The sequence below is a fragment of the Parambassis ranga genome, chromosome 20 (assembly GCF_900634625.1).
Source record: "Parambassis ranga chromosome 20, fParRan2.1, whole genome shotgun sequence".
Taxonomy (NCBI): Eukaryota; Metazoa; Chordata; class Actinopteri; family Ambassidae; genus Parambassis; species Parambassis ranga.
Window position 1 is genome coordinate 15,981,057 of NC_041040.1, and position 12,440 is coordinate 15,993,496.

Consider the following 12,440-nt stretch of genomic DNA (forward strand, 5'->3'; position numbering starts at 1 on the left):
CTGATTCTGAAAAATAGCTTTTAGCATTTAGGTTAATGTAAATATATATTAGGGCTATGTTTACATATAGCTTGTACTATGTAAGGCCAACTTAGTTCTATTTACAACATTTTAAAAGACTGATTCATATCTACATTTGAGCTTCAAGAGTCTAAAGGAGCAAACAGAAACTCCAAAAGCCAGTCCTTTAATAATATGCTTACAGTATATATACACACACACAAACAACTCGGATTTATCAATTACAGCTGAGCTTTGATCAGAACGTGGTCACTACTGGCAGAAAAAACACAAACCTTTGGGCACTTAAATAAATAAGGACAAAACAAACAGAGCGTGTGGTAAAATGAAACAGAGAGATAACACTGACATGAAGGGGTTGTGTGTTTCCTGTACACTGCTACAGCTAAAGGATAAATGTAGTATGACCTTTGTGTATGAAACTACTCCAGAGAGACAGGTCGAAAGCCTTTAATGAAACTTCAATCAGTTTGTGGACTTCAGTATTATTTCATCTTCATCAAATTAAAGTGAAGTGTTTTAAAAATCACTGTGACCCTGATCATTTTCTCTATAGGACATGAAAAAAATAAAAATGCATATCATGGGAAAACGTGATTATGTCAGTCATCTTCACACTGAGGACAACCAAAAGAAATACGAGGCCTCCGAAAGGCCTGTGCTTGATTGCACAGCTTCATATATACATAAATTCAAGAGTCTAGAGTCTCGTGAGGTAACTAGTGGTCCAGTGATTTGCCCTCCAGCACCAACTGGATCTCTTTGGCGTCCAGAGTTTCGTATGTCAGCAGGGCGTCGGCGAGCTTCTTGTGCTCCTTACTGTAGGTCTTCAGGATGTTCTTGGCACGTTCGTATGAGTCCTGGATGGGGGGGGGGAGATGAGTCAGAAAGTGATGCAGGGGCAGACGATATGAATGATTTGTGATGTAGAGAAGTTCACCTTCAGTAAAGCTCTGATTTCCTGCTCGATGGCGGCTTGTGTCTCAGGGCTCTGCTTTGATACGTCTCCGTAGGTCATGACACCGAGCTGCAACACAATGGAAATGACATCCTTAAGCGAATCTCTTTAGCCTTGTCCTACTGACCTACTCCATGTCCACTGACTGACATCAGATAATGTGAGAATAAGTAGGAAAAAGTACAACAAAGAAGCAAAAAATAAGAATAAAAAAAACTTTTTTGCCATAATCTGCTACACAAGTAACTTTTTTTTACCTTGTCGCTCATGCCGAACCTGGTCACCATCATTTTTGCAATTTTGGTTGCACCATCAAAGTCGCTTGAGGCTCCTGAAATGCATAAAAATGCATCATCACAATTAGAAACAGTTTTACATTAATGTAGATAAAATACCTGATAAAATAATTCTAGCTACAAACTTTAAAACAGCCACTGGTGTTTGAAGGCATCAGATGTGGCATACGATCCAGTTAAGAAAATATAACCTAATGTAACAGATATAATCCTCTACCTGAGCACAACAAAGAAGCCTATGGTGATGAAATGTACATGTTATCTGATGTTACTACTTCATGAGCTCTGTCCAGCAGTACAGTACTGACCGCTCATAAATCAGTTCCTAACCTGTGGTTATGTTGTCGTCTCCGAAGATGAGCTCCTCTGCTACTCGGCCGCCCATGCTGACGTCCATCTGAGCCAGCAGCTGGGCTCGCGTCTCACTCCAGCGGTCGTTCTCTGGCAGCATGGAAACCTGGAAGACACAGGGACAGTTTAGCAATCAAAGACTTCACAATACATTCAATACTGTGTAAATGTAAGTGAAGCTCACATGGCCAAGAGTTGGTCCCCTGGGCATGATGGTAGCTTTATTGATAGGCATTGCGTCTTTGGTGTAATAAGCAACGATGGCGTGGCCGGACTCATGGTACGCAGTGATGGTCTTATTTTTCTTGTCTATTTCAACACTCCGCCTCTCAGGTCCTGCCAGAAAAAAAGACGCATGGAGAAGAATTTATCAGTGTATCTCTTCCTGTGTACACAGGTAGTCTGTGTTATAAACAGGGATTAAAGCCCTATGTGTATTCACCCATGAGGATCTTGTCCTTAGCGAACTCCAGGTCCTTCATTGTGACCATTTCTTTCCCGTCCACTGCTGCCTTCAGGGCTGCCTGGTTGACCAGGTTCTCGAGCTCTGCTCCGGAGAAGCCCACAGTCCCCCGGGCAATAATCTCTGCATCAATGGCTAGAGGAGAAGAAACACACTGTCTTTACTGAGGTGAACAGAGACAATAGTATCCTCTGAGGCTTAGTCTCAGCTCTTCTCATGAATCTAAGTGTAAAATGTCCTACCAGGTTCCACTTTGATCTTGGAGAGGTACCAGTTCAGAATTTCTGTGCGTCCTTTCACATCTGGGCGAGGGACAGTGACCTGCATGTCAAACCTCCCGGGTCTCACCAGAGCGCTGAGGAGGAGGAGGAGCGATTAGGTCTGTTTGCGATTAGGACTAGTATCTGTTTGATATTGTCCCTTTCTAATGGCTTATACCTATGTAAATACGATAACTAAATCAAAATGTGAGTAAATAATATGTAAACATACTTATCCAAAGCTTCAGCAAAGTTTGTAGCACCAATAACAATGACGCCTTCATTGGGTTTAAACCTGTAAAACATGGAGAAATGTGAGCAGGTTTTGTCCACGGTGATACTGTGTTCACACCGGTCAGTGTGGATGACACTGACCCGTCCATTTCAGCCAGCAGCTGGTTGATAGTCTGTCTGGAGTAAGGATGCATCGGAGACTCGATCCTCTTTCCGCCCACACTGTCCAGCTCGTCAATGAAGATGACGCAGGGAGCATTTGCTTTTGCCTCTTCTGCAAACCACACAAATGAAAAGATTTGTTTATTTGGATATATCTTTTACTCACTGTTTTCTAATGTTCAGCAAACTCACTGAAAAGGTTCCTTATTCGGCTCGCACCAACACCCACAAACATCTCATCAAACTCTGACCCCGAGGCATAGTAGAAAGGAACGTCGGCCTCTCCGGCCACAGCCCGGGCCAGCAGAGTCTTTCCTGTGCCGGGTGGACCGACAAGGAGGATCCCTGAGAAGAAGACATGATAGTCTATTAAGTGAATTTATTAACTCGAAAAGCCAAAAGATGGAATGAAACAAGTAAGAATACCTTTAGGCAGCTTTCCACCCAGAACAGTGAACTTCTGTGGGTTCTTGAGAAACTCCACAACATCCTGTAACTCATTCTTCGCCTCCTCCACTCCTTTGACATGCTCAAATGTCACATTCTTCATCTGGATGGGGTCAACGGCAGAATCGAGACCGGTTGTAGTGCGGAACCTCACTGTGAATCCCAAAATCAGTTCAGCACAATGATTCATTACACCATCGCTACTATATGTGCTTACTGCTACACACAAAGATCCAGATGTATGCACATGTATTGCTTCCAGCATGCTGAATAAAGTCTACATGCACACCATAGCAGGCAGATCCAACAGCTGTACTGTAATTATGTTTAAACTGTATACATCGTCCTTTACAGACTTTGTTCTGATTGCAGTGTGCATGTAGGGCTGCTATTTGATTTGATAGGAAGGAATTAAAACTGAAACAAACCAGCATCAGAAAAGGAGCCTTTACCCGAGAGAAAGGGGGTTCGTGACAAGCCATAAATACCAATAAGTAGGAGGACCAGCAGGATGAGCCTGGTTCTCCTCAGTGAGTCTGTCAAAACAAGATCAGAAACAAAGTTAGTCAAACTCAGTGCTGCCACCCCAAGAACATCCACTGCAACTGCTCATTATAAAGTCCTTTTTGCATCTATATGAGGATAGATATGGGCCACACGCCTTGTGTTCTCTGAGTGTATGCCTGAGACCTCATGAACCCTTCAGTGAAACCAGTCTTGAAAGCTTCCTGCTGGCTTTCTGGAAAGTTCCTCTGTTTCATCACTTGATCAAGTGACTGAGCCTCTGCTGCCTTCTCCCTTGAAAGTAATCCCTGTGAGGCAAACATAGACAAAAATGATATGATTAAAAAAGGGTCTCACACAAAGATCTGCAGAGAAAATCAAATTTCACCACTAATCCTGATGGTCGATCTCTCTGTCTGTGTTTCTATGCACAACATGCATACCTTCATGAAGGAGGGGGTGTAGGCCTCCGGTTCCACTGGACCATCATATCCAGCCTCCATTCGCCGGGTTTTCGTTCTTAGTGTCTTAAAACCTCGACTCTGCACCCATACTGTGCAAACACACATACAAGACAACATGAAGCATGAACCTTACGTTCCACAGTGGGTATTAAGTTAAGTAATGTTAGGTTTCTCACTTGGCAAAAACTGCAGTTCTGAGCAAACATCTTTTAAAGGGCTGTGGTATTGTCTGTGGAAAATTTGTGAGCCAAAAACCCCCAATCTTCTCTGTGAAAACCCTGAGACACAAAATGACAAATGTGTGAATTTTTATTGTCAAAACCAAAGAAAAAAACAGAGCAAAGCTGAGTGGAGCTGCTTACCATGCTTGTTGTGGAAGAAGCTGTCTGCAGAAACGTGACTTGTGCTCCATGCTGAAGGAGCAGTCGGAGGTTTTTCTGGTCCCGGTACAGGAAGTAACCTGCTGACTAGCTCGTCCAGCTGACTCACCCTGACCTCTGACAGACCTAGATCTCTCAGGCTTACACTGGGCTGTAAACAAAAGGGCCATAAAGGTTCACACATGATGAACAGAGAGTGCCTATTGAATAAAGACACTGTGTTGACATGCTTTTCTAACTATATGACATACATAAAGGATGAAAAATACATGAAATTAAAGAAAAGGCTGGTAAGGCTTTTCCTGCCCCCTCCCAAATAAAACTGAGCATAATAACAATACAGACTCATCTCCACCAAACACCTGTTTAACACCACAGGAGTATTCATGCAGCATCCATCTCACCTCCTTCAGAAAAGCACTGTGCTCTGGTGTGAAGTCTTTGTGAAGCGTCTGGACTGAAGCTGTGGCTGAGTTCTTCAGAGAGTGGAGGGCATTGATGAGCTGGCTGAGAGGCACCATCATCTGGGAGGTGAACAATAAGAGGCGACATGTATAACCTTCTGTTTATTATAACAGTCACATAAGCAGAGTAATGTTTGAGACAGGACAGTGGGTCCGGACTGTTACGTGAACCTGAGTTTACAGCGTGGGGCCACGCATACGTCAGATGTGCGATCAGTTACCTAACCTTGAGCCACTGGATATTCACTTAGCACCGTTTAATTTGTTCTTAATGAACACTGCACATAGCCAGCTCTGCCTAAAACTGCACGTGTCACGCTCTTCCTTTAAAATAACTTGTTACTACGTGACGTAAGCATGGGCTGACTAAAGCGTTGACATGTTGATGCTAACATTAGCCGACCAGCTAAAATGTCATTGACCGACAGAGAAGACAAGACACAAACAACAACAGACGGTACATTTTGTCCTAATACTCCCGTACCACTCCTCCTCGTACGTCTCAAACTTTAAAAATAAAAGATGAATAAGATGAACACACGCCAGCTAGCTTAATCAACAAGCTGTAAAGTCAGCTTACCTGCTGTGGCTGACAAGAGGTCGACAGTGAAAACATTTTTGCCGAAAGATATTTCTTTATGCAGTAATAAGATGGTTGATGTGTGAGGACGCGTCCTCCTGTAAGCGGTGCCCTTTTGTTTTCTCTTGTTACACAACTTTCATCAGCTTAGCTAATAAAAGCAAATGGATTCTCCTCCGGCATCTGAGGTCAAGTGGACTACAAAATGACGTAGACTAGAATCACAACCGGGTACATCCGGTACATCACTTAAAAACCTAAAACTTCACAGTTTGAATATTACAGTTAAATAATATCGCTATATATAAGACAATATCTGCCTCTATTGTTATTTTCCCCATGATATGCCATACAGAAACAAATATTTAGTCGTTATTACGCAATGTCTACATTAGCTTTTCATGTATTTGTTGCTGCCTGAAAGGAAAATATAACGTACACCCTATAAATATTATATTATTATTACAGCTTTCTTCACTAAAGTTAAAGTACATAGATATTAATCGATAAAGTTAATAACTATCCCATAGGTATGCCACTATTAAAGCGTGTTATTCTATTTGCACATAGGCAGTTTATTGGACAGCTAAATATGGGTCAGAGGCCCCCGCGAAAAGCAGTGGAATTCAAAAATTCAAAACAAACCGCAGTGTTGTTTTATCATGCAACGACTTTTTATTTTGAGTTAGCTGGCTGTTAGGAACACAACACGGCCCCAGCTCTGAATGTGGTAAATAATGGACGCAGAAGAAAAGGAACACTTGGATAAAACTAAGAAAACAGGGGATGTTCCTAAACCGCCTTCGATCGACGATTTCATCGTTTTGAAGCCCATCAGCCGCGGTGCTTTTGGCAAGGTCTACCTTGCACGGAAGAAGAGCAATGCACGGTTATACGCCGTAAAGGTGAGACAGCCTGGAATTTAAATGCTCACATTAGTTTACAGTCAAGCTCTAGATGAGCTGAAATTAATCTTTTTGTTTTTAGGTGATGAAGAAATCAGACATGGTCGACAAAAATATGACTGGCCAGATGAAGGCAGAGAGAGATGCACTTGCTTTGAGCAAAAGTCCCTTCGTGGTTCACCTGTTTTACTCTCTGCAGACAGCCACAAAGATCTATCTGGTAACACACAGTGACTAGAGAAAACACACATCCAACAAGCATATTGTAAATTATGCAATTATAATTTATAATGTTCAATGTTACTGTTACTTGCAGGTAATGGAATACCTCATTGGTGGAGATGTCAAATCTCTCCTTCATATTTATGGCTATTTCGACCAGGAAATGTCTGTAAAATACATCTCAGAGGTTGCTCTTGCTTTGGATTATCTCCACCGGCATGGCATAATACACAGGTACTTGCATGTTACATCGATCCTATAGCCACAAACATGGCAAAAATGAAGTCAAATTCTTAAATTAATTGCTCATATTAATTGTTTGTGCAGACAAGAGACATTACATCTACATGTAAACAAATAACAAAGTGAATCAGCTGATTTTAATTATGAATAAACACATTTTGGAGCTCCTGCTAGTGCAACTGAGGGTCATCGCCTTTTGAATAACACTGAATGATCGGTATTTCTTGAATTTAATGGTTACTTTTCAGGGATTTGAAGCCAGACAACATGCTGATATCCAATGAAGGACACATCAAACTGACAGACTTTGGGCTGTCGAAGGTTAAGCTTGATAGAGGTATGAAGTCCAACCGGGTTTAAGAAATTGTAACAACTGTCACTAGTAAAAATGGTAATTTGTTTTATTTTGGTACTTCCTATATCAGAGCTGAGTCTTATGGATATCCTAACTACTCCCTCCCTGGCAAAACCAAAAAAAGATTACTTCCGTACTCCGGGTCAGGTCCTCTCCTTAATCAGCTCCCTTGGATTTGTAAGTGATTTAATGTCACATAAAAAGATGTTTTTAAGGAGCGTTTCTGCTGCATAACAATTCTTTCTTTATGTCAATAAAAACAGAATACACCTGCAGCAGAGGGCAAACGTCACTGCAGTGCATCAGCAGCCTCCAGCCCCATGTCCTGCAGCAAACTAAAACAGAAGAACAACTCTTTGGATTCTCCCTTAATGAAGAAAAAAGATCAGTTGTCCTCTCCGGCTCTCCGCCCATGGAAACTGGGTATGTTAATGTAGATATTCATTAGCTTTGCCCTTGGCTTGGGAAATTTGTGTCAAACTGGTTTTTCTGTTTTGTTCAAATAGGACCTAACAGCAGTGTGTTTAGTCCTCATAAGCTGGCCAAAAATCTGACTCCCACGTTGCTAAAAACCAGGAAAAGGTTCGAAACGATGAGTGCAGGCAGCACCACGGACACCGAAGGTGGCATCAGTCCACTGTGGGAGTGTGAGGAGGTCAGTGACAGTGATTCGGAGTGACGTGACCGCTCTTTATTCTTATGTTTATCTCTCCTGTAAGCTAACATCTTGTTGTGGTAATGGTTTTGTTTCTTCTTTAGAAAGAAAATGAACACATCAATGATCAGAAGGGGAGAGGGCAATCCAAAGAATGTGCCCCCACCTTGTCTCACACAAACAAAGAGGAGTCTGTCTCCACACCTCGAGGGGATATTTGCTCATCAGTGAGAGAACACCATGGGCCTGGGGTTCCCTCATCTGTGAAGAGAACATATTCAGACATAGAATGTAGTCCAGAGTCGCTGAAGATCCAAGCCAAGAAGAGAAACTCGGACTACAAGAGATGCTTCAAGATTCCAGAAGAGACTGCCAGGTTTCACACCGGCTTGACTGGAGTGTTTTCTTCCATCCAACTAGGCGACTTTATGACCTCTTCTGAGGAGGCTGGGGGCCCGAAACGCTCCAGTCCCATTGCTGTGGCCAAAAGTCTGTTTTCTGACCTGGATGAGCCAGGGGAGGACGTGTTCGAAGACGGAGTCAAAGACTTGTCACATTCAAGTGTCACGTCTCCGTGTTCTGGGAACAGCGATATTTGCAGGAGCTTGAGTCTGGACTCTGACGACTCCGTGCATGAAACCTCTCTCTGTACTGACAGGCTGGCAGCTCTACAACCAAGACAGCCCTCCAGAAAGAGAAACTTTCTGTCTCCCGTGGAACTAGAGGAGAGGAGACACTCCTCTACAGCTGAATTACAAGTGCCCTCTGCTGTCTCAACTGAAACACCTAAGCTTGGTCACTTTGGTCAGGGCGGTGAACCCCAGTGTTCCTTCCTAAACCGACTTCCTGATCTGGGTTGCAGTGTGTCGCAGTCCCCCTTGTTCCTCAAGCCGCGAAACATTGTCTGTTTCCGCAGCTACTGTAGCTCCATTAACCGCTCCAACATATCAGGGGTGTCCCGAATGAGCACTGGATCTGTGGAGGCTATGGACCTATCTACAACAGCTTCTTATCACTCTGCATCTGGGACTGCAACACCACTGCAGAAAAGAGCCAGCTCCAACAGTTCTCTCTATCAGGTAGATCCGATGCAAGCACGATAAACAGAGACACGATGTCAGGTTGTACACTCTGGTTATAGTTATTCATTTAAAATATAGAAACCTTCTGACTGTGGGCCATTGGTGCATCTTGTAACCTACTAGAGAGGTACTGATGTGGACTTTTTCAGTCCTGATACCTGAGCTTTGCATGCTCCATGTGGATCAGCCCTATTATCTGATATTCGATCTAACTATTGAGTCAATATAGGAGCCGGTATCTGATATTAATTTAAAAATTGTGACTTTATTTTTAAATCTTAACAAAAGCTATTCAGATTGTTATATGTGGAATTTTAAGTTGGATGTACGGCCTTGATTCTAAATATTTGTTCTAGTATAGACGCGTGTTGTGATGTCTTTTATTTACATGTCCCTTTTTATAATGTGTTTTTGCTCCCCTCTCGTCAGACTCCTCAGCCCATGTCGACCTCTCATACCCCCTTCAGGACTCCAAAGAGCGTCCGAAGGGGCGCGCTGCCTGTTGAGGGTGGACTCATTTTAGGCACGCCTGACTATTTGGCTCCGGAGCTTCTTCTGGGCAAACCACACGGTAAGAGCAGGGAATTCAAAACCCGAACAGTCGAGTCTTTTTGGCAACGTCATAGGCGTTCTTTACCTTGTAGCTGTGGTGACAGGCCTTCTCTTTTAGTTTCAGGAAGTGCTCAGTATGGTAAGTGTATCATGATATTTGATGTTTCCTGCCAGTGAGCTTGCATGTCACTGGGCCTGCTAATACGCTGAGGGAATGAGCTGATTCCTTCCCCGTCTCCCTGTCCCCTCTGTCTCTGGTGAACAATCCCTGATTGGCCTGATTGGAGGGAGACTGCGAGCCTGCTGTGTGTGTGGTTACAAAGGTTTTAAAAAATTGGGTCTCCTTTAACAATGCGCTAACACCATTGTTAACAGCAGGGGAATGGTTTGTTTATACACTTTTAACTGGACAAATATGGGTTATTGCTCTTATTATCTTACATATTTGTAACTGATACAGGCGCTGCCATTTAATATAAGCCATTGACGTGTCCTGTTTGTTCCAAAAATACCAGCGTGATTGCTGCTGTTCGAGTTCATGAGCATCTGAGATATGAATGATCCCGTGTGGAAGAAATGATTTATCTCCCGTGCTAACCCAGTAATAGACACTGATCATTATAGTGAATAAGCAAAGTTCCTTTAAAACTGCACAGTTAGACACAAAATCTGCATCTCTGTGTGTTGGATGTTGAGTGTTTTCATAATGGGGACCTGCTTTTTGAAATGCCCTCCAGTAGAGTGTATCACTGCTGTCAATTTATTCACTATGATTACTAAGGTCATCCTTCATCCTAAGTCTAACGTAGCCCCTGCTTTTGCCACTGCAGTACAGTTAGTGCACGCTCTAACAGGAAATCCAGCTGTGCGTTATAATCTCACTCACATTTCTCTTTACCCCTCAGACTGCATGGTGGACTGGTGGGCGCTGGGGGTGTGTCTTTTCGAGTTCCTAACCGGCGTGCCACCTTTCAACGACGAGACACCTCAGCTGGTCTTCCAGAATATTCTCAACAGAGGTGCGTTAGATCTCCTGTCCTGAACCTCAACCACAAAATGCTCAGAAGTTCTTCACTGTATGCTCATTCGCTTACATTTTGTGACAAAACATATCTATTTCAGACATCCCCTGGCCTGAGGGGGAGGAGGAGCTCTCTGTGAATTCAAGGAATGCCATTGAAATTCTGCTGACAATGGACAACACAAAACGAGCTGGTCTAAAGGGTGAGGAACACCTTTAAGATCTATGCTGTTAGCACAATCTTCATCCTCTGGTTGACACGTTTTTTATATATATATATATATATATATACTGTGTTTCCAAGAGTCTCTCTGACCTCGGGGACCCACTGTGACCCACTTTCAGGCTTTTGTTTAATGGAGGTTAGAATCCATTAGTTTCCTGTATTTAAAGGAAGCATGTAAATATGCAGACAAGTTAGCTGTTTCATGTGAACTGTAATATTTATTAGCACAACATACCTGCTGTGTGTTTTCATCAAATGTTGAAATGGGATGTGTGTGTGTGTGTCTTCCACCAGAGCTGAAGTGCCACCCCCTGTTTGATGGCCTGGACTGGGACAACCTGCAGAACCAGCCGATGCTTTTTATACCTCAGCCGGAGGACGAAACCGACACTTCGTACTTTGAGGCAAGGAACAACGCTCAGCACATTGCCGTGTCAGGCTTCAGCCTATAGGTGTTTTATTTTAAACAGCACACCTCTATCAGACCCTGTTATACTAATAAATATACAGACATGGATCTGATTATGTGTCTGTTGTGATATAAAAAAAAAACTTTTTATGTTATGTGCAATCACTGGTTATAACAGCCAGACATTTCTAACACATCACTGTATTATTTAGTTACGTCTCTTTAAGTTAAATTCTAGCAAACATACTATTTGCCGTGTCTTTATTATGCTGTGGGGGTACTATAGTGACGTTAAAGGAGTAGTTCAGTTACTGTGAGGTCAGGGTTGCATGAGTCCATAGTGCATGGTGGTTGAAAATGAGGTGGAAAGTGTCACCTGGAAAAATGTATTTTAGCTGCCTATAAAGCTCAGATTAAAAAAAAAAAAAGCTACACAGACTCCATTGGGGGGAAAAAGCAATAATTTTACCCCCGACAACAGATGAGTTTCTGATCTGCTGTGTGACTGTGGTGTTTTAATGCATCAATTGAAATACAAATGAATGTGTTAACACGCTAAAGCTAAAAAGCTAAATACAACATACAGTAACACAAATTGTGGCAAATGTGGGCTGAAACCTGTATTGTGTAAGGGTAAATCCAGGTTCTATCAGTGGAGTCTGGTAGCTTTTCAATGTCTGACTGCAAGATCATTATATTAGAAACTTTGGCTAAATATACAGTAGACACTGAAACTGATTTATTTTTATGTGGCTACAATATTTCACTATAATAGCAGCTCGGTTCCTGACCTCTTTTCTGCCTTCCGATCTTCCGAGCACAGTCTAGTGTAGATAATTCACTGATTATAGATAAGTAACTCGTGCAAATCCACTTCAAAGAATCCAGACTCTCCCTTTAACCTGCCACACAGATATGCTCCGTTATCTAACTGCACTGTTCATCATTGAAATGTTCCCCTGCTGGGTGGGCGGGCCTGCTAAACTTCTCTCTTAGGGGTGCAACACTGCTAAAGATTCATTTAGTAATATATTTTATATGTAACTCCTGCTATAAACACTGTGTTCTTGTTTTAGTAGTTCCTTATTATTCCAACTGTTTTTATGTTGTTTGTGATTTTCACACTACCACGTGCTTCTTGTAAAGTTTTATCTTGGTGACTCTGAGGTAAAAAGATGCAAATAAA

General features: G+C 42.5%; 2 protein-coding genes across 3 annotated transcripts; one reads left to right on the forward strand and one right to left on the reverse strand.

Moving 5' to 3' along the window:
* Positions 1–171: 171 nt before the first annotated feature.
* Positions 172–5,792, reverse strand: LOC114453311 (ATP-dependent zinc metalloprotease YME1L1-like). Its single transcript, XM_028433135.1, has 18 exons — positions 5,585–5,792; positions 4,945–5,064; positions 4,523–4,691; positions 4,337–4,438; positions 4,140–4,249; positions 3,854–4,004; positions 3,621–3,728; positions 3,172–3,345; positions 2,938–3,090; positions 2,725–2,857; positions 2,582–2,644; positions 2,332–2,444; positions 2,069–2,224; positions 1,811–1,962; positions 1,606–1,732; positions 1,237–1,310; positions 962–1,048; positions 172–881 (listed from the first exon to the last, which is right to left on the reverse strand). Exons 1-18 carry the CDS (start codon positions 5,618–5,620, stop codon positions 741–743), a joined length of 2,169 nt encoding a protein of 722 aa, XP_028288936.1. The 5' UTR covers positions 5,621–5,792; the 3' UTR covers positions 172–740.
* A 393-nt stretch (positions 5,793–6,185) lies between these two features.
* mastl (microtubule associated serine/threonine kinase-like) lies at positions 6,186–12,376 on the forward strand. Of its 2 annotated transcripts, XM_028433133.1 has the most exons (13): positions 6,186–6,489; positions 6,572–6,709; positions 6,806–6,945; positions 7,203–7,291; positions 7,380–7,486; positions 7,573–7,732; positions 7,816–7,964; positions 8,069–9,043; positions 9,476–9,617; positions 9,717–9,737; positions 10,504–10,617; positions 10,721–10,822; positions 11,140–12,376. In XM_028433133.1, the coding sequence occupies exons 1-13, from the start codon at positions 6,322–6,324 to the stop codon at positions 11,295–11,297; spliced, it is 2,463 nt and encodes an 820-aa protein (XP_028288934.1). In that variant the 5' UTR covers positions 6,186–6,321; the 3' UTR covers positions 11,298–12,376. The 2 variants fall into 2 exon arrangements, with proteins under 2 accessions (XP_028288934.1, XP_028288935.1); XM_028433134.1 differs by lacking the exon at positions 9,717–9,737.
* Positions 12,377–12,440: the final 64 nt, after the last annotated feature.

Bases quoted from the DNA above. Each gene is read 5' to 3' on its own strand.
- LOC114453311 (XM_028433135.1), bottom strand. From the start codon at position 5,620: ATGTTTTCACTGTCGACCTCTTGTCAGCCACAGCAG. The intron at 4,005-4,139 runs GTATGCATGTTG...TTTGCCTCACAG, and splicing joins ACACCCCCTCCTTCATGAAG to GGATTACTTTCAAGGGAGAA. The intron at 3,729-3,853 runs GCGTGTGGCCCA...TTGTTTTGACAG, and splicing joins ATACACTCAGAGAACACAAG to ACTCACTGAGGAGAACCAGG.
- mastl (XM_028433133.1), top strand. From the start codon at position 6,322: ATGGACGCAGAAGAAAAGGAACACTTGGATAAAACTAAGAAAACAGGG. The intron at 6,710-6,805 runs GTAACACACAGT...TGTTACTTGCAG, and splicing joins CAGCCACAAAGATCTATCTG to GTAATGGAATACCTCATTGG. The intron at 10,618-10,720 runs GTGCGTTAGATC...TATCTATTTCAG, and splicing joins CCAGAATATTCTCAACAGAG to ACATCCCCTGGCCTGAGGGG.